Source organism: Falco rusticolus, chromosome 7 (assembly GCF_015220075.1).
Source record: "Falco rusticolus isolate bFalRus1 chromosome 7, bFalRus1.pri, whole genome shotgun sequence".
NCBI lineage: Eukaryota > Metazoa > Chordata > Aves > Falconiformes > Falconidae > Falco > Falco rusticolus.
In genome coordinates this window covers 27,442,909-27,462,910 of record NC_051193.1, presented here as the reverse complement: position 1 = coordinate 27,462,910, position 20,002 = coordinate 27,442,909, and the positions used below count along the sequence as shown (strand labels likewise).

Here is a 20,002-nt window from a genome sequence, read left to right as displayed (position 1 = left end):
GTCTTGCAGCTTTCCAGCAAGGTTGTTGGTGTCAAACCATCAGACGTGGGAGGCTGCTCTAGCGAAGGCAGCTGCCAGCCTTACTGACACTGCAGCGTGCGTGTCTTCTCATGCAATTGCAGAGTAAACTGGAATTTAAAAAAATATCCTAGATTCCAAGCATGCCTCCTTAATCCCAGAAATCTTCTAGCTAGACAGTAAATACGGGTTAAAATATTCATAGATGATAGCTTTTGACTTTGTGAGGGCCTGTGCACTGTTCCTGTCCTGCAGGAGGAGTCTCCGAGAAAATTATTGTTTTAGCAAAAAAGATCCTTGTCAATTCAGGGTTTGGTTTTATAGAAAAAATCAGACTGTTTCGCATAGTAAAATAACGTGGCTTGTAATAATTTCTTTTGTAAAACATGTTTTTGAGCAGGTATTCCTTTGCAGCAAGAATGTTTTCAGGGTATTAAGGCAGAAAACAAAGAAAATAAACTGTAGACAAAGAAGTAGGAAGGAACTAATCTTAACATCTCTGGTGCTAGTAAGGTTGGTCTTGCTTTTCAGAAAGCAGACTGCCCTGAAGCATAAAACAGGGGTTTTTTTATAACCTTGCAGTGTCTTACTATAGTTTTTTTGCTTGGTTGCTTCAAGCTGCTGGGGTTTTGGCGTCTGGCTTGCTACCTTGCAGTGAATTCCTGAGGTCACCCTGTCCAGAGAACAGGATGAAATGAGGGTTTTTTCATGCTGCCTTGCAAAATGGAGGCTCCAAGACAACCAGGAGCTTACATGGTTTTACAGGCAGGGTTTTTGTAGTGTATGTGGTTCTGCAATTTTCTGTGTGAAGGTTGCTGTACTAGTGTTAGGCCGATGCAGTGGACCAGGTCACTCTTGCTTTGCCTTTTTTCTTTGTTTTTTGTAGGTTTGGTGTTTTTTTGGGGGGGTTGGTTTTGGGTTTTGGTTGTGGTTTTTTGTTGAGCCTTGGGAATAGGTTGTTTTCTCCTCTGCCAAATTGTTACAGTGGTGGTTTTGACAATAGCAGATGTGATTTCTATCCCCTGCTGCTTGCAGGTGCTTGAAGAGGTGCTCCATAACCTGGAGCAAGATGACACCATGAGCGTAGAGGACTTCTTCTATGGCTTGCTTAAAAACGGAAAGTCACTGACACCCTCAGCATCTACTCCGTACAGACAGCTGAAACGACACCTCTCCATGCAGGTGAGAAGCTTAGGTGGATCCTGGGGTAAAAGCAGGAGCAAGTCTTGAGCAAATCCTACCTAGCCTGTCTCCTCCTCTTCCTCCCCATTTGTCCCTGTGGTGGGGCAGCTGTGAATGTCCCCCTGCCCCATTGAGGTGGGAGGTGGTGGCAGTGAGCTGCTGCGGGATGCCCTGGTGAGCACAGAAGCACCATGGATGTGACTGCCTCCCCCGAGCAAGAGCGATGAGGTGAAGCTGCTGCAGGCTGCTTCTGGGGATGTGGGGGATAAAGCAGAAAACACCCTCCTGGTAAAGGGGAGGTGGCTCCTCTTTCAAGTGGCGTGGCTTGGAGAAGGCTCTTGCAAGCTGCAATGTGCAGTAAATAAATGGTATAAACTGGTTGTAGGGGAAAGTCGTGGTCTGGGGGAGGCTGGAGACACATTTTTCTTTTCTTTTTTTGCGAGTGTTTGCATCTACTGCCTATCTTTGCCTGGAAGCTTTGCCTGGTGTAGCAAAAGCACCTGTGCATACGCTCCGTACAGTCTTTTTAGGGGAGGTAACATGTGAAACCAAAAACAGACAGTGAAATAAAACACATTTGGAGCACTGAGGACAGCTCTGAAACTGTTCCTCGGATTTATTTTAAATCCAAAGTGCCTGGTCGTGCCGCAGTGCTGTGAGGTCAGCAGCGGCACTCCTGCCGGGTATTTGCTTGGCAGTGAGGAAAAGCAGACCTTAATCCTTAATCTCCAGAGTACTGTTAGCAAAATTACACTTATAAGCCTTTCTCGTTGCGGGGTGGCCAGATGCCTGGCTCTGCCCGTGCCCCATCGCACCCTCTCCCCTCTCTCGGCAGTCCTTTGATGAAAGCGGGAGGCGCACCACCACCCCCTCAGCCATGCCCAGCACCATCGGCTTCTGCCTCTTCTCCAGCCTGGATGACGGGATGGGCTATGGCTGTGTGGAGGGTGTCCTCGACTGCTGGCACCAGGAGGGCATAGAGAACAGCCAGGAGATCCTGAAGGTAACCAGCTGCTCCATCTCACCCCTTTTATTTTCTTCCCCCTGCACACCCCCTACCTCAGTGTGAGATGCTGGACTGTAGCTCAATTATTTTTTTTTTTCCCCCTTTTAAAATTCCAGTGGTGCTGACAGGTCTAACTGTTCTGGGACACCTCCAATAATTTCCTTTATTGAAATGGTATATCCCAGAGAGCTAGAAGTTAATGATAAAAATGTAATGTGACTTCGAGCTACACTCGAAGAGGTCACCTATATTTGTAGAAAGCAATTTAATTCCTTTACCTCGCTGAATAGCCTGAATAGCTGCACCTGCAAACCTTTTAGCACTGGGATGACCTGAATTATTACTTGCACTAAGGTGGAGGACAGCACTTGAAACCTTGCTGTCATTAGTCTTATTATGCAGAGTAAAAAGGTAATGGGGGTTGCAAATTGAATACCTGAAGTAAAACTCATCCCTGTCTCCCTAGAAGCTGTGGATGGGAGAAGATAATTCATGTGTCTGTATTAAGACCATCTCTGGGCTCCCAGCAGCAATGATGACAGAATGCTCCTGGCTTTTAGTGTCCGTGTGGATATTGAACATGTAATAAACGCTGCCATTGCTCAGGCTTTATAACCCCCTTGTAGCCTGGGCTGATGCAGGCCAGGTTGATAACAGGGTGCTGTTCTCACCGGACCTGGTGGTACGCCTTTGCCTTCTCTTCTGCTTGTTGCATTCCACTGGTCACTTGCTAAGCAAGAGAAGGCAAATGCGTACCACTTGCTTAGTGACCAGTGTCATCAGGGTGGCTTCTGCGGTGTTTGCAGTGTTTTGGCCCCTCCAGTAGCCCTTCCGCACCCCGCTTTGTGCTCCTGCAGAGTTAGGTTGAAGGAGATTACAAGCAGTTGCTGATGATAACTTGCTGTCTAAGCGATGGGATCCCTGCTGTCAAATACCCACTAACAAGGCTTCTTCTGTGTTGTCTTTATTGCAAGAGCTGGTTTTGTTTAATGTGAACATTTTCAGCCACGTTCCTGCAGCATTTGAATATGTAAAAAGGCCAGCGTAGTTAGGTCCTCTAGAGAATTAATACTTTTAATCAGGCGTGGGCTTAATTTCTTGTTGATCTGGCAGCACAACCAGGACACTTTCCATCTCCGCAGCTGGCAGCAGCCCTCTACCATGGGAGGGTGGCAGAGATGTCTGGTTTATTGCCCCAGAGGCATTTGTGACAGATTAATTGGCAAGCAAAGATCTCTTCTGAGCTTCCTCATTTTATTCTGTCACTTCATGTACAAACGTCTCCAGGCTCCTGCAGGGCAGGAAGGCTCGTTCTGCTCTAATGAGGTGTTGTTTTGCAGGCTTTGGACTTCAGCTTGGATGGGAAGGTGAACTTGACAGAGCTGACGCTAGCGCTAGAAAACGAGCTCTTAATAACCAAGAATGGAGTCCACCAGGCAGCCCTGGCGAGTTTCAAAATGGAGATCAGACACTTGCTGTAAGTCACCAGGATTGCCAGCTCTGCTGCTCCCTCACCGCCCTCTGCCTTTGGCCAAGCAGGAGCTGATTCATGGTGGTCCATAGCACTTCTCCAAGGGGCATTGGTGCAGTTGCTGCTGTTTTGCTGGAAAGCTAGGCTCCCTGGTAGCTTGGTCGGAAACTTTCAACTCTTTGTTTTGCACGGGTAAAACACTCGAATCCAAGTACTGCAGAAAAATAAGATTTAAAAAAAACAAAAAGCAAAGCAGTTCCCAGCCCTGCTCTGCATCTGGAAACTGTCCCTGCCATCTGCAGTGCTCACTGATGGCTGATGAATGTGAAACTGAAGACAGAGGCTGGTGCCACTTGATAAGCAGTACCTTTAATCCCAACTGACCTCTTGCAGTGGTGTTACATGGGTTCGTTATGTGACAGAACTGCAGGTGAGGTACAAAACCACCGTGTACCCCCACTGTTTTCATTTGAAAGTCAACACTGTTTGACTTTGCACTGGACTTGCTGTGCAGGCTTCTCGGTTGAGAAGGGTGTAGGAGATGGGAAACATTTCCCTGTATGTATATTTATTAATTTGTAAATTATACACAGGTCCTCCTGAAGCTCAAATATTTCTTCCTATACGCCAATGGATCATCTTGTCCACCCCATTTTGGAGACTGCTGCTCTAAGCATTGCATCCTCCATTTTGCATCAGTTCTTGTTGTGTGACTCTTGCATCCATCCGCCACATGCACAAGCTCCAGTTGTTGGTGGTGTTTGGTTTGTACTGTAAATCTTTGAATAGTTAGTTATCAGCTTATGCATCCACCTCCATGCGACATCATAGATGATTTTGCTGGTCTTTAAGACTGCACGTGTCCTGTTACTTGTTGGTTTACCGCTTCTGCTTCTAAGCTGCCTGCTTTGCTTGTATGAAACCTCACAAGATGAGGCTTCCCACTGTTTGTTTGCATCTACATGTCTACATAACTTTTTTACGGTCACCCAGTGGAGAGATGTGTTGTCAGGTTCCCGTCAAGAAAGCTGCTCGGTGTAGCAGGTCTTACAAACTTGTGATCAAAAGCAAACTGGATGTAGTGTAAGGGTGAAGTCGTAAAAGTAATAAAATGATGACAACAAGTAAATGGGGCAGAAAGCGGCGTGGCAGAATGGTGTAGCGCTGCAGTTTGGGGGTGCTAGACCACAGCTGAGGAGTTCCAGGTGTTGAGGTCTTGGGGCCTATGGCAATATCAAGACATGTCCAGAGCTACGTGTGTGAATTTGCATCCAGTGACTAAAGGCAGTTGATAAGACCCTTGGAGAGCTTTCCGTGCTTTTTCTCTGGGGGAGCTGGGAGGGTGACCTAATCCAGGACAGCTGTGTTTACCCTAGGGAGAGGGCTGACCAAGTGGCCAGAGAGAAAGAGAAGCTGCGATCAGACTTGGAAAAAGCCGAAAAGCTGAAATCCCTGATGGCTTCCGAAGTAGATGACCACCACGCCGCAATTGAGCGCCGGAACGAGTACAACCTCAGGTACAGCATCCCGGGGTCCCCCCTCTCCTCCTCATCGGCATTGCATGGACTCAGTGACAGAGGCGGTGGCTTCGTGCCTGCTGACCACCACCAGGCTTCACTCACAGCGGTATTTGCCGCCTGCTTCTTTTTACGAGCTCTTCTACCTCTTGATACCTCTGTAGGAAGCTGGATGAGGAGTACAAGGAACGAATTGCAGCTCTAAAGAATGAGCTCCGGAGAGAGCGGGAGCAAATCCTGCAGCAGGCTAATAAACAGCGGCTGGAGCTGGAGCAGGAGATAGAAAAGCTGAAAACTGACGACAGCTACCTCCGGGACCGCCTGGCCCTTTCCCTGAAGGTAACGGGGACCAAATGCAGCCGGCCTTTGCCGCTAAAAGGGAAGGGTGCCTTGAAGTTGGGAGTGACACTTGCAACTTAGTCCTTGCTGACAGGCTGTGTTACAGTGCATGTTGAGCTAGCTGAAAGTAATGTCAGCAGCAAGATAGAGACGTGTCAGTGAGAATAGTTTTTTGGGTCACCTCAGTAGTTACTCCTGGAATTCATAAAGCTCCAGTTCAAATCTCTGCTGCCATCAAGTGCAGAGTGTGCATGTGTCCAGCTATTGGATGGGCTGTCTGCCTTGCTGGCTGTTTGGCTCTCCAGCCAGGAGATAATGAGTCTTGACAAAATTTAAAATACTGCTTTGAAAGCAACCAAACAAAAAAATCTCTGAAGCAAGCTTGCTGTTACGCTTTTTGATAATTTTATCTGCTGCTTAATGCAATGGTGTTGCTCACCCGTGACCCCACAGATTCACATCCTTTTCCTAGATATTTTTTTTTTTAGAAAACACTTAAGTCAACTCTTTTTATCTGACTGCTGTCTTGCCATATAATTATGTCTTGCTCAGTTTTTTAAAAAAATAATAAAATGGTAGTGGTGTTATCTTACAAATGACATCAGAAATATTGATAGGCAGAGGGAGTTACTATGCCCTTACAGATGCTCAAGCGAGCAGCTTTTGATGGAGGTGGCTGTCCTGTGCTCAGCAAGGAAATCATAAAATATTCCTCCTGAAGCAGCCATCTGAAAGGTGAGAGGAGCAGAGGAGTGCAGGGTTTGTGAGCTGGCTGTGGGTCCAGTGTTCACACTCACTGTTGCTGTGGCAAGAGGGGTTGTGTGTGCATGGGTTCACAATTCCTGCCTTTGGCTGAAGCCTGTAACAGTGTCCATACTCTGACTGACTGGGAGGTTATTCTTTTTCTAATGTTACCACATGCTAATGTTTTCATCCTCCAAATACTGAGGTTGTTGCGGTGGGGTTGTTTTGTCCAGGAAAACAGCCGCCTGGAGAGCGAGCTATTGGAAACAGGAGAAAAACTGGCTGAGTATGAAAGTTTGGCAAGCAAACTGCAGAGAAACTTGGAAAACGTCCTGGCTGAGAAGGTAAGTCCTCCTCTTCCCAGTATCCTTCCAGACTTAAATTGCTTTCAATTGCTTTTCCATTACTACATTCAAGCTGCCAATTAACTAATAGTTGGAGGCTCTTGGGGTCCCTCTCCAGATGTGACCAAGGCACAGCCTACCTTGTTGACATGGACTGCCTGACTGACTTCAAGTTAAGGAAAATTAAAGATACCCCACCTTAGCTCTAGTTTTATGCTAATTAAGAGTAGGGAGCCTTACAGTAAAGCAATAATCTTGCAGATTTGCAGGTTGGTTTTTTTTTTTCCCCCAGCACATAGTTTTGGATAGGCCCAACATGCAGGTCCTTCCTAGGGAAGATGATACATGAGATGTTAAGTGGTATCTCTGCTGAACTTGGGGGAGAAGTGAACAGCTGATCGTGGTTGTATAATTGCAATAAACTTATCGGAATATCAGCTTCTCCAAAGGCATTTCAGTGTGTGTGCATCTAGACAAAGGCTCATATACTAGGCTTCTCGCACAGCATCTGTTTTCCAGACTTCTTTAAACCTGGGATTATTTATCGAACCAAGATATGCCAAGTTAGAAAGCTGTGGTCTGAAATCAAAGTTAGCATGAGAGGTATGGTGAGATAATATTTGTTAAGGTGGTTGCTCGCTGTCCCCTACCAGCAGGGAAGCAGAGCTTCTGTATTAAAAATAAAAAAATCCGGAGGGAAGAGGGCACAGGCTGCAGGACTGCTTGTGAATGGCACCGGGGCTGTGATGAGCAGGGCGGTTTGGTGGAAGAGTAACTGGATCCCGTTCATGCCGTTTCAGTTTGGTGACCTGGATCCCAGTAGTGCAGAGTTTTTCCTGCAGGAGGAGAGACTGGCACAGATGAGAAGCGAGTACGAGCGGCAATGCAGGGTAAGCGGAGCCCAGGGATGGAGACCTGGCACCCATCCACCCGTGTTCACCAAGAATGTTGTTTCTGCAAATGGCAGTGCAGAGCAGCAATATAATGCTGCTGGAGTTTTTTCCTGTATAATGGCTTTTTTACATGAATCCAAGCTCTTTGAGAGGGCAGATCCCATGCCACAGAGGCAACTGGCTGAGCTAAGAGGATGGGTTGCCCGGAGTGTGAGCTGGGATAGGGTCTATGGATCCTCCTTTGCTCCCCAGCTGTACATCAAGCTCTACTCCTGCGCAGTTGTGTACTAGTGGTTTTTTGATTTATGATACAAACTTTGCCCTAATTTCAATTCAGAGTTGCAGGAACTTACCACAGAAATAAGACATCCCTGTTTTGCTGGTTTGGAAAACAATAGTATCTTCTTAAAATAAAACTGAAAATGTAAAGCTTGTCTCCTCCTCCCCAAATCTTGTATGGCTGAAACACTTCTTCAAAGTGGGCCTGTAAGTCATGTATTTACATGTCTACTTTCTGCTGACTACAATAGTTACCAGCATTTGGCTCATCTGTTCTGCATGATCCTTTTCGTTCAATAAAGAACTACCTTGGCAAAAGACTGCCTAATCTGAAACAGCATGGTTGCTCTTAGAAAGTTGCAGTTTAAGAGTGAAGATTGCCTAGAAGTATTTGTTGAATTGATACTTCTTGATAAGAAGACATTGCTGGAATATGCAACTGATCTTCTTTTGAGTACTGACAGATACGAATCAGTATTCAAAGTTCACTTTCCGAACCTTTCAAATCTGCAGAACTGTGTGTTTACCCATTAAGGGATTCATTTTCCTCAATAAATGCTGTTCATTGAGCTGAGTGCATGGCATTTGGCACAAACACTCGGGATATTCTGCTGGCAAATGGGCAGAAGTACCAGATGGTAAATGCAGTAATGAGGGTGTCTCTTTCCTAATTTGATCTTTCACTTCTGATTTGATTTTTCAAGTAGATGATGTCTGAGGAGGTATTTCTCAACTGTTTGAAAATGTTCCTAAGCTGCTGTTTAAAAAAGGTCTTAGGAAAAAGGAGTGAAGTGAAAAGTCCTGGACTGCAATATGCAGAGGCAGAATATATACAGGATATCAGTCCAAAGAAGGCTTTGCTCTGTTAATAAGGCACACATCTGTTACAGATGGAACACAGGTTGGAACCTGGAGAAGAGTGTTATTTACCTGATAGGGCGCTGACTAATGTGGTATGATGGCAGCGTTATTGACAGGTCTTTTCCTACCATAATCCTCTCCAAAATGTCTCATCGTGGCAGTGTGGTGATGCACAGATGCTCAGCTGCTGTGGTTGCTTTTACTCAGGCTTATTTTTCTCCCCCCTCTCAGGAACTGCAAGACCAGATAGATGAGCTGCACTCGGAGCTGGAGGAGTACCGTGCCCAAGGCAAAGTGCTCCGGCCTTCGCTGAAAAACGCGCTGTCGGAAGAGTTTGATATTGATATGAAAAGTCAAGGCAACAGTGGTATTGAGCCTGACCAAGGTAAAGCACATCTCCTGTATGACCAACTTCTGTGCTGTAGGTATTTATCATAACGTCTTAAGAGGTGATTACGTAAAAGCTTTACCAAACCTTCACAGTGAGGCTCAAACAGCACCTCTGTTTTGCTGTTTAACGTGAAGTGGAATATGGCTGCTGTACTGTATTCAAAGGTGAAACTAATGTTTGCAGTTCCCTGTCTGTGTGCGTGATGGGAATTTGAGAGCTGCAAGTATTAAACTGATGAAATTTTTCTGTTGAGATTGTATCTCTTTGGGCTTTGAGAATATGTATGTTATTACCATTTTTTAAAGGACTTGGTTCAGAAGACTGCAACCCATTAAATATGAGCATAGAGGCAGAAATGGCTATTGAACAAATGAAGGAGCAACATCACAGGGATCTACATCACCTCAAACAAGAGCTTGAAGACACAGTAAGCTATTCTAACTTAAATCTTCACAACTCTTCCAGCTTTTTCATACAGGTGTAGTGGTCTTGAAGGACTTTTAATTCCTGGTCAAATGATAACCTGTGAATCTGAGCCTCTACTTTCCCTGCTCCTTCTGCATCTTGCTGTGTGATGGAGAGGCACAGGAGAGGGCTGAATGAATGTTGCAGTAGATCAGCACACCAGCTAAGGAGACAGCAGTGAGCCTTTCCAAGGCAGTATTGCATTTCCAGTCTTGAAAGCCTGCTGCATCTGAATTAGCCACTTCATACCCGCTGGCATGGGGTAATTGTGGCTTAGAAAGGCTGTTGGCAGGAGTCTGTGTTGCTAAATGCTAGACTTGTGCAGCCTGGTGGTGTTGAAACGCGATCTGTGCTGTGGGAGAATAGAAACTGCTGTTATGATACCTGTGCTACTGAAAATGGGCAGTCAGCTCCCCGTGTTCTGGGTGTCCATCTGCAAATTTCATCTTGCCACACATGCAGAAATATAGAATGGTTTGGGCTAGACCTTTTAAAGCTCATCTAGTTCTGACGCCCCTGCCACAGGCAGGGACCCCTCCCACCAGCCCAGGTTGCTTCAAGCCCCGTCCAGCCTGGCCTTGAGCACTGCCAGGGATGGGGCACCCACAGCTGCTCTGGGCATAATCTCCATTGGCTCTACATGGAGACAGCCTGGGTCTGCATGGGCTTATGAGCCTGGGGCAGCTTGAATCCAGTGCCTATCTATGGTGTTGTGCTCAAAGCTGTGCCAGCTCAGCCTAGCACAACACCTACCACCAGCCTATGCTAGCAGCCACGTCAAGGTCACGGTGTTTCCAAGCCAGAAAGATCTACCTTGCTGTGCAGGCGAGGTGCATTGGTGCAGAGATCGTCAGGCTTGTTCTGCAGGAGTCAGTTCAGGACCAGAAGTTGGGGGTCCCATCAGGCTGTATCTGTCAGACCAGTGCCCGCCTCCAGGTGAGAGGTAGTCATATAATTGTTATAGAACTATATTCATTTCACATATGGCATAACGCAGGTCCACTGAAAGTGTATTGTGACAAAGCTGGGATGGGAGTGAGAAAAAGGGGACTAATAAAACATCATCCCAGAATCATTACTTCTAGGGTTTGTCTTGCGTCACTTGTGGGGAAAAAAAATAAAAGAAACCTCAAACAAAAAATCCTTACCCTTTTTAAAAGGAAAGGCCTCATCTGCATCTTAATTTGGGGAAGGTTTTGAAAAAGTAATCAGTGAAATAATAAAAAAAAAAATTCCCCTTTAAATTTGGAAAACTGCCAGGACTTAAGTTACCGGCTTCTCTTTTCACAAATTCACTTAACAGAAGGCAGTGAAATTCATGCTTTTCCACATAATAATCATTTTTATCCCAGTAAGAAATTAAACTGAGCACTTTAGCATTCTTTTGCAGGGGAGATCAGTATAAGATGCTAATATATAATAAATAAAAATATTCTGTGCAATATATGGAAATATATAATACAGAATTGTTGAGAAAACATCTCTGTGGAACAGTCCATAGAATGTTAACTAATCCAATCTCTTTTCTTTTTGTAGGTGAGCCATTATGAAAAGCAGTTAGATGAGACAAAAATCCACTGTGAAAAGGAGCAAGAGGATATGAGGAGGAAGTACACTGAGGAGATGCAAGTCATGCAAAAGCAAATAACTGGCCTTAAAAATCAAATTGCAGAACTGCAAGGAGAGGCAGCAGTGCTCAGAGAACAGCAAGAAAAGCTTGACTGTAAATACAATGATGAGAAAAACAAATTACAAACACGTTTTGATGAGGAAAAAGCCAATCTGCAAGAACTATTAAGGCAGGAGCACGAAGAAGATGTCAGAGCCAGACTGGACCAGGTACATGAGAAGTTTAGTCAGGAACGGGAAGAACTGATTCAAAATAGTGTCTGGGTGGAAGAAAAGATGAGAGTTTTAGTGCAGACACTGCAGGAAGAGAAGGGAGAGCTGGAACGTGGCTTTCATGAGCAGCTGAAAAGGATGGCGGAGGTGCATGCTTTGGAGAAGGAAGAGCTCCAACAAGAGCTGCTGAGGAAACATGAGCAGGACCTGGAGGAGGAAAGGTGAGTGTCACCGTTGGCGGGGACAGTAGTGGCGCATGCTGACCTTGCTGGCTTGGCATGGTGACCAAGGTGAACCTAATGCAGAAATGGTTCCTGATGCCTAATTCAAGTGTACCAACTGTACAGTGCTGTTGCCTGTTCTATTCCAGGACACTGGGCTGCTGTCGAGGTTGGGATTTTCCTTCTGAGCTTTCTCAAGTAGATATTTATATTGATTTTTAGCTCACCCAGAGGCAACAATAGTGTTAAAGCATAACCAGATATGATTAACTTGAGCTCTGTTCAGAATCCCTGTGCTTTACAAATCCCTGCTTTGTACTTTCAAAGCATCTGGGTTTTCAGAGTTTTTCTTTTCTGAAGAAGGACAGGGATGGCTGGTAATTGCTTTTAGCGAAGATTGAGTGTCAAAAGAAACTAAAAACCAGCCTGGGGTGACAGGGAGAGATGGGGGTAAGAACATCTGCCCCCATAAATCTGATCACAAGAAGAGAAGGGCATACACTGTGCAAGAAACCTTTTCTGAGGACACTTCATGGTTACACTTTTCCAAGGTGATTAGATTTTTAATTTTAAAGTTTCAACAAATTGCCTCAAATCTAACTTTGGCTCTCAGAAACACCCGTCAAATAGTTCTTCATCTAAAACTCAGTGAAAAAGTAATTTTTTTCAGCTTGTTTTAGTCAGCCTAAAAAGCCATTTGAATATCTTTGAGTTAGCCCAGAGTTTAGTAATATCTTATGTTAACCATGTTTAGGAAAAAAATGGAAAGTGACTATAACAGAAGAGCATCTCGTGCAGAAACTCAGTTTTCTGTCGACACACAAACACTTGTGAATAAATATGAAGAAACGATCCAAAATCTGGAAGGATGTTACCAGCGAGAGTTGCATGAACTTGCTGAACAGCAAAGAGAGGAGAAATCTCAGTGGGAGTTTGAAAAGGATGAAATTGCTCAGGAGGTTGCTGAAGCCCACGAGCAACTGAAGGAAAGTCTGGCAAATGAAAAGGCCGTTTCTTCTGCTCTGACCCAGGAGAAAGATCTCCTGGAGAAAAACTTCAAGGAAGAAGTGAACAAGCTTGTGTGTGAGAGAGAGCAGCTTCAGAAGGAGCTACAAGACCTGAGGAACGCTGCTGAGAAGCAAGAGAAAAAGCTGAATGATAAAATAACAAAACTCCAACATGACCATGCAAAAGAGCTGAAGAACAAAGAAGAGCATATATCTGTGGTGGAGGAAAATGGGAAGCTGGTTAGGCAAAAGCTGGAGAGACTTGACAGTGAATACAAGCAAGAGAAAGAAGACCTCAATTCCAAACTTCTTGCTTTGGAGAGTATAAACAAAGACATTTGCGTAAGAGCAGAAACAGAAAAGGCTGAGATGAGTTTGGAAATCTCAAATCTTCAAGGGAAAATACAGAAATTGCAGTGGGAGACCCATAGTTTTTCCGCGCTACAAAATCATTATAGGGTCCTAGAAAAAGAGTATGCAAAAGCAAAGAGCAAAATTGCTTCTTTCTCTGGTATGGCACCCCTGGGAGATGATGCAGATGTCCTCTTAAATCTGCAGAAAGTGCACGAGCAAGCTGTGAAGGAAAATGTCAGAATGGCTGCTGAGATAGTCAGGCTGCAGCACAGGTTGCAAGCTGCAGAGCAGGAGCCTGTGCGACCTCCCAGTCCTGGCTGCTCTGACTCCAGCTCAGAACTCTCTCAGCTGGCAGATGAAATGGATCCCACTTTTGAAGGGTTGCCCAGCGACTGTAAAGATGCAGACAAGGGAACAGATTCAAATGTCCTTCAGCTTTTGGAGGATGATACCACTGACCTGGAAGAAATGACTGACGTTGATTCAGACTTGGAGAAAGCATGCACTGAAGCCAGAGCAGGCGGCCATGCGCTCAAGGTGCAGGCATGTCAGATGCAAGGAATTAAAGCAGCACTGGAAGCTGACGGCAGTCAGGATTGTGACAAGAATAGAGAGCTGCTTGCCTGGGTGCCTCTGCTGCAAAAAAAGAGAGATCTCAAGAAAACTCTTGAGAGAGTTCCTAGACCAAAAATGCTACATAGTGACATTAACCAGCAGAAGGTTCATCTGCTAAATCACAGAATAGCTCCCAAAAACAAAGGGTTTGTTTCTGATGCTTTGAAGCTGCAGGTTGAGCTTGAGAAGGCTGAAGAACTGAGTGAAGCCTCTCTCCTGCTTGATCATGCTCATGGGGCAACAAATGGTGACCTGAAAAGTGTAATAGGTCAGCTTTGGAAAAGGGTTGCGGAGTTAGAAGACAGATCGATGGCACAGGCTGAACTTCTATCACTACAAGAAGAAATTCAGGTAGAAAATGAGGATCTGAAATCTGAAATTATAAAGTTAGTTGAGAAAAATAAAGTGCTAGAAGACAACCTGCATAAGCTGAGAAGCGTTCATTGCAAACTAGAAGAAAGTAAACTGGAAAGTACTAAGCTCAGAGAGGAAAACACACAGCTCATCAATAAAGTTAAGGAATTGGAAGATGTCCAAGAACAAGATGCACAAGGAAATGTAGATGCACACAGCGACAAGTTAAGACTGCAATGCCAGTTTGGGAAGCTGGAAGAACATGCCGCTGCATTTACAGGTCAGCAGGATAAGCGTGCCCAAAGTGACAGCGTGGTGAAAGAAATGTCGGCAGAAAAGTGGGAGCTGCAAGAGCCCAACAGAAAGCTGAAGGAGAAAGCTGCTGCTCTGGTTAACACAAACAACGTGCATTTCCACAAAGAGGAGAGGAATACAGTGACGCACGGCTTACAAAGCACATGCACTGAGCTGCAGCAAAAAGTTGATCTTCTGAGGTAACGTACACTTGCAAAACTTTGTGGGAAATGTGCCGGCCCCACAGTAATCGAATGTGCCGCTTAGAAACTAACCTAGCATCCCACTCATCACTTCGTAGCCGCCTGCCTGCCTGCTGTATGGCTGCTGCATTAACCACTGTAGTTTAACTTTGATTAGAAAACAGTGCCTTGGACTCTAACTACTAGCAAGCAGGCTGTTTAATCCTGGATAACGACGGCTGAAATAAATGTGTGTGACTTACTCCTCTCTGACTACGACCTAACATGAATGGTAAAACAGGAGCAACCTGCCAGCCGTTCTGTCTGTGGATGTAGTCGCCTTTGCAGTGTGTAGTTTATGGTACATCAGAAACCCCTGTATTTTTGTGTCCAAAGTACTGTGGTAACACTTCCAGAATGCTTTTAGCTTTTACTAATATCACTTCTTCACTCGGTTTGCTCTCTTCTAGTACTGAACGTTACTTGGAATGCTAAAAGCATTTCTATTTTTCTCAATATTTAAGTTAATACCGGAGAATTACAGTAACTTTTTTTCCCATCAGGAGCACTTTAGGGTTAGGAATCCATCAGGTGTGTGATATGGTAAATACCACTATAACACAGAGAATATAATAGGTTTTACCTACTTGTTTTTAACTGCTGTATTTCAGCAAGGATTTTTTGGAGGTCATAAAGTGACTGCAAGTGGCTTAATTATTGTTCAGCACCAGCTTCCTGCAGGAAATTGTTCTTTCAGGCATTACACCATGGCTAAGTTATTTTTCTACGGTCACCTCAGGACAGAAAAGGCACTTCCCAACACTGCTGTTCCCATGCTGCCTCTCCCAGCATGTTGGACTCCAGAAACAGCTGGGGAAACAGCTTGCTTACCTAGGAATCTGCATATTGTGGTGTTAAGCTGTTTAAAGTTCTGTTATTTGTAACTTAAGGACTGAAAGGTATAGTACAATACTAGTGTGAAAGTTTTACTAGGGATCTTAGATTTTAACTAACTTAGCTGTACAAAAACATGCACAAAAAGCCCGTTTTTCAGCAATCTGGGGAGCACTTTTAGTAAATGAAATGTGAAATCCATATACCATTCATACATAAAATAAGTCAATCATAGCTTTGGTTTTTAGTATTACAGGTAGCTTAGGCTTTTAGCTATTTTTTTCCCTGTGGGCCTAGGTGATCTACAGAAACAGTTTTCACTTGTCTCATCTCTCTGCCACAGATGTGAAGCTGAGAAGCTCAGAGAAGAAAATGCCATTCTGAAAAATGAAGTGACTTTATTAAATGAGGAGGGTAGTGCTTCCAGCCTGAAACTGAGGGAGCTAAATGGATCCCGAGAAGAAATGCGGTAAGAATTCAACGGTGCATGTACCATGTGTATGCCTTCAGGCTCTCGCCATTGTGCACACCCGATGGTTATGTCCCTTCTCTGAAAGCTCCTTCATTTGTTAAATACTCTACAAACTTTGAAATGGGCTTATTTTGTGGTGCCACTGGAAATCCAGCTGGCTGATGGTCTATTCCTTGTCCTTTTAAGCTGCCCTAGCTTGACCTGCCCATTCCAAGAGCCAAAGCAGGGGTTTAACTGCAGGAGTTCAGATGACCCAGTAACACATACAAACACAGGACCTACTTATGAGATGACCTGATGCAATTATTCATGCTTCAGCAAAGGCAGAGCTTGTTGGGCTGGTGTAGCCTTAGAAAAGGCAGAAAGAGGTACAGCGTGACAGTATTTCAGTGATTTGCAAGTCTTTTGCAAGTAGGTAACCATCCACGATCCTGGGAGTATTCTTCCCTTCTAGAAAAAAACCTGTGTGGGGTACCTTGAGGAAGATGTGGCGCTTAGGGACATAATTTAGTGGTGGGCTTGGCAGTACTAAGTTAACAGCTGGACTTGATGATCTGAAGGGTCTTTTGCAACCTAAATGACTCTGATTCTATGATTCTATAAATTGAGCACTTGCCAAGCTTGTGCAAAGCAGTGATGCTAAGCAATATATAAATAGCCAGAATTACCATTTCTGGAGAAGTCAAAAATCAGCCCATTCTTGTAGGTGTTTGTATCAACAAGTGACTCTAATGTTAACAAGTTTTCATTTTTCCTTAGGCAAAAGATAGAGGCTGTGAGAAAGGAAAAAGTGGCTATACAGAAGATGGTTGACAACCTGAAAAAGCAGGTACACGGCCTGAGCCCATAACCTTCTCTGTAGAAATCATCACTGTATAAAAGCTGTTCCTTAGGTGGATGCAAAGGCAGTAGAAAATTACCATTATATACCTTAAACGTTTTGACAACGGTTCTCATTAAGTCTTTGGGATTGACAGAAGGCTTGTTTGACATGCTCAGAAGACAGGATCTACACCAATGCTACTGTAACTATCTGGTTTACAAACTCGAGAGCGCTTTCCATAGTCAACTTGGAAAGTTTATTTAATAGAAATATAAAGTTAAAATATTTCTTTTGTACTCTTTACGGGTAATGCTCTGCAGCTAGCCCATGGGAAATAGGGGTTATGTGACTCAGCCTCTTATTTCCCAGCTGGCTGGGTCTAGGAATTCTACCAGCTGTGACCCTTTGCTTGTATCCATGAGACTGCTACTTTTATTTTAAGGGTGGTTTGTTATGCTAGGCACAGTAGAAGGTTTAAGTAGCTCTTAGATTCATGTCCCTCTTAGAATTTTACCAAGCAATACTACTTGCTCAGAACAATCTACTACGTCACCAGCACGCCCCTCAAAATACACATCAGCGTGGCAAAGGGAAGGAGGAACAGAGTGGTGTGCCAGATGACTGATATCATAACTGATATAATTAAGGCTATTTATGAGAATTTAACAGCTTCTGGGGCTGATCGTGCATGCAACAGGTCATCAGGAGGATTCTTACTCCTAAATATGATTCCACTTGATTTGGCCTAAAATTAGGGCATGGAGCAAGTTAAACAGCTATAGGGAAATAAAGCAGGCAATGCTACTGGGGTCGTGACTATTACTTAGAATACAGTTAACAGCAGCTCTGCCCCACCGTTCAGAGACACTGTGGTGCGGGAGTGATGCTTGTCAGTTCTTTTAATCATCTTAATAGAAAGGAAACGTTCTTAAAAGTCTCATGACTGCTTTTACACTGGGAATAACTGACACTGCTGTCCTGATTCAGGTAGCAGACCTGAAGACCAGAAACCAGCAGCTGGACTCCGAAAATACAGAACTTAGCCAGAGGAACTCCAAAAATCAAGCAGATGTGCAGGATCTTAATCAACAGCTGGCAAGGGTGCTCAAGCAAAAGGAAAGGGAAGCAGGAAAGTGTACCCTGGAAGAATGGGAAAAGGAGAGACTGGTACTGAAAGAGGAACTGGAAAACTCCAAAGTAAAGGTATGAGATTACACTGTTTCTAATGGTAGAAACAACTGAACTTTTAGGAATGCAGAGGTGCTATGGAATTAGCATGTCTTTGAGCTGTGCTTGAGCCTTCAAAGCTGAAATTTCCCAAGTATTAGCCAGAAACATAGGTGTGTGCGGCAGCGGGGGTGGAATGAAAGCATGAGAGCAGCCAAAAGCAGGCAGGTAGAAGTGTGCAGATTTTTCTTGAAATGGAGCCAAGCGATGATAAGTATTTACCTGAATTTTCCAGCATGTCTGCTCTGTTCTGTCCAGTGCCATCCCAGTTCTAACCCATGTGACTGGCTGCAGCATCCTCTGGTTAACCTTTGTTACTCGGCATGTCTCAAGTTGAAACCTGAGTCTTTTACTTTTTGCAGTCATCCAATATGGTGTCTTCCTTGGAGGTGGAGCTGTCAAAAATGAAGGTCCAAGCTCATATATTGGAGCAGGAGAACCACATCCTCAAGCAGGAACTAGAGAAGACAAAACAAGTATGGCATCCTATTTGAGTGCTATCAGATAATGCTGGCTGTCCCTTAATGTGCCCTACTCTCTTGCCCAAGTTGGAAATAGTTAATTTCTTTAAAGAATGGTCATAACAGCAAGAGAATATAAATCCTTTTGAAGCAGTCCCTGGGTACAATGCACAGCTGTTTAAATACAGTTGGTTTCACATTGCCTTTGGCAAAAGATCTTCCAGAGTAATGGGTCTACAAAGACAGGCTTTGAAAATAAAGACAATGATTTAAAGCTCTAATCAAGGAATAGACAGGGCTTTTCTAGTTTGTGCAGACAGGATAGGAAGGGGAACACTTCCCTGTGTAACTAGTGATACCCATACAGCTCAATTTTTAAGGACTGGACTCTTCCAGCATATCCTTTCAGAGAGAATTCCTATTGCTAAACCCATCTGGAGACTTCATCTCCCAACTTCTGAGGGTAATTTCCTGGGCTTGGTTATCACCTGTATAAGCATGGTTCAATTGGCTGTAAATATATGCTAATAAACACAGATAATGAATAGGCTACAAATGAGTTAGCTCTCCTGATTAGGGCTCCACAAAGTAATTTTCTTTACTCTCTAAGGCATTCATTTGATGCACCCAGTGCTTAGAATAGATAATGGTCTTAAAAAGCAAAAGCAGATGAGGCCTGTTCAGTAAAGAGCAGATTGTGGATTGAGTGTAATTAAAGACAGAAGATTGAGCAAAGACAGAACAGCACAGCACAAGGCAGAGTGTTAAGCTAAAGCACTGTGTCAAATGGGAAAAGGATCAGAAGTCAGCAGTACAGTATTTTTTCCCCTTTCATGGAAGGGGCAGAGAAAGACTAGCCCTAAAGCAAATCCGAGGGATCACAGGGCAATTAGGAATCCTTAGCGCTGCTGTTGTAGGAAGGATGCCTCCGATAGATGAATGATGCTCAAATGATCATTCATACTGAGTTAGAGTATGCTTTTCTCTCTTCCATTCTCTCTGGAGTGGGATGATTGGCCCAGAGAAGAGAAAGCTTTGTGTAATACTTGCATAAAAAAAATTCTGCAACAGCACAGAAATGCAACTGAGGGGTTTGTTTTCCACAGCTGTCCAGTTGCCCTGAACTCTCTGACCTTCAAAATGAAGTTTCGAGCTTAATTACTAAAAATGAAAAGCTGCAGAAAGAAAAAGAAGCCCTGAGCGAGGAATTAAACAGATGTATTGATAAGGTAAAAAACTGCAAACCCACATCACTACTTACATGCTGTAATGGGCTGTTAAAATTCTTATATCGTTATCTGTATCACCCTAACCTGTAAAACGACTTTGGATTTTTTTTTTTGTTTGTTTTTTACCTTCAAGCCAGATAAAAGCTTAATTGCCTGCCTTTTTTTTTCCTAGCTGGTCTTAAAGAGAAAGCTTAAATTCTGGAGCACAGCTTTACTGTAATTTGATTATGTAGAAAATTCCAAACATTGCAAGGAACAGGGGCCTGGATATAAACATTGCAGCAGGACAAGGAAGACAGTGTTCTTGCACTTTTATTGCAGCCTTACATCTTGTAACTCTGAACTCAAGCAGTGTAACTAGCATGCGCACTGTAAATAATGATCTCGTTGTGTAGAGATTCAGGCTGGGAGCTGAGGGGGTTTTTTGCCCTCCCGTGTTTTCTTTGCATAGCTGTAACTCCCTCTAGCTTAACTCTCAAAGTCAAATTGAGTTAAAATCCTGAATGAGTCAGGCTTA

The 20,002-nt window shown here is 44.1% G+C and overlaps 1 protein-coding gene across 9 annotated transcripts in view; it reads left to right on the top strand.

The window, feature by feature from the left end:
- Positions 1-20,002, top strand: part of NIN (ninein) — a 65,503-nt gene that overhangs the window by 27,636 nt on the left and 17,865 nt on the right. For 8 of the 9 annotated variants that reach the window (XR_005105224.1, XM_037393930.1, XM_037393931.1 and 5 more), the window contains exons 7-22: positions 1,054-1,200; positions 2,036-2,203; positions 3,547-3,683; positions 5,054-5,194; positions 5,359-5,533; positions 6,511-6,621; positions 7,422-7,511; positions 8,886-9,039; positions 9,351-9,472; positions 11,047-11,573; positions 12,328-14,397; positions 15,617-15,742; positions 16,505-16,574; positions 17,556-17,771; positions 18,158-18,271; positions 19,363-19,485. Coding sequence is in view for 8 of the 9 variants with exons in the window: in XM_037393930.1 (XP_037249827.1) it covers positions 1,054-1,200; positions 2,036-2,203; positions 3,547-3,683; positions 5,054-5,194; positions 5,359-5,533; positions 6,511-6,621; positions 7,422-7,511; positions 8,886-9,039; positions 9,351-9,472; positions 11,047-11,573; positions 12,328-14,397; positions 15,617-15,742; positions 16,505-16,574; positions 17,556-17,771; positions 18,158-18,271; positions 19,363-19,485 (4,491 nt within the window). In the remaining variant the exon portion in view is untranslated. The remainder of the gene's footprint in view (positions 1-1,053; positions 1,201-2,035; positions 2,204-3,546; positions 3,684-5,053; positions 5,195-5,358; positions 5,534-6,510; positions 6,622-7,421; positions 7,512-8,885; positions 9,040-9,350; positions 9,473-11,046; positions 11,574-12,327; positions 14,398-15,616; positions 15,743-16,504; positions 16,575-17,555; positions 17,772-18,157; positions 18,272-19,362; positions 19,486-20,002) is intronic. The other variant, XM_037393937.1, reaches the window with a different exon arrangement.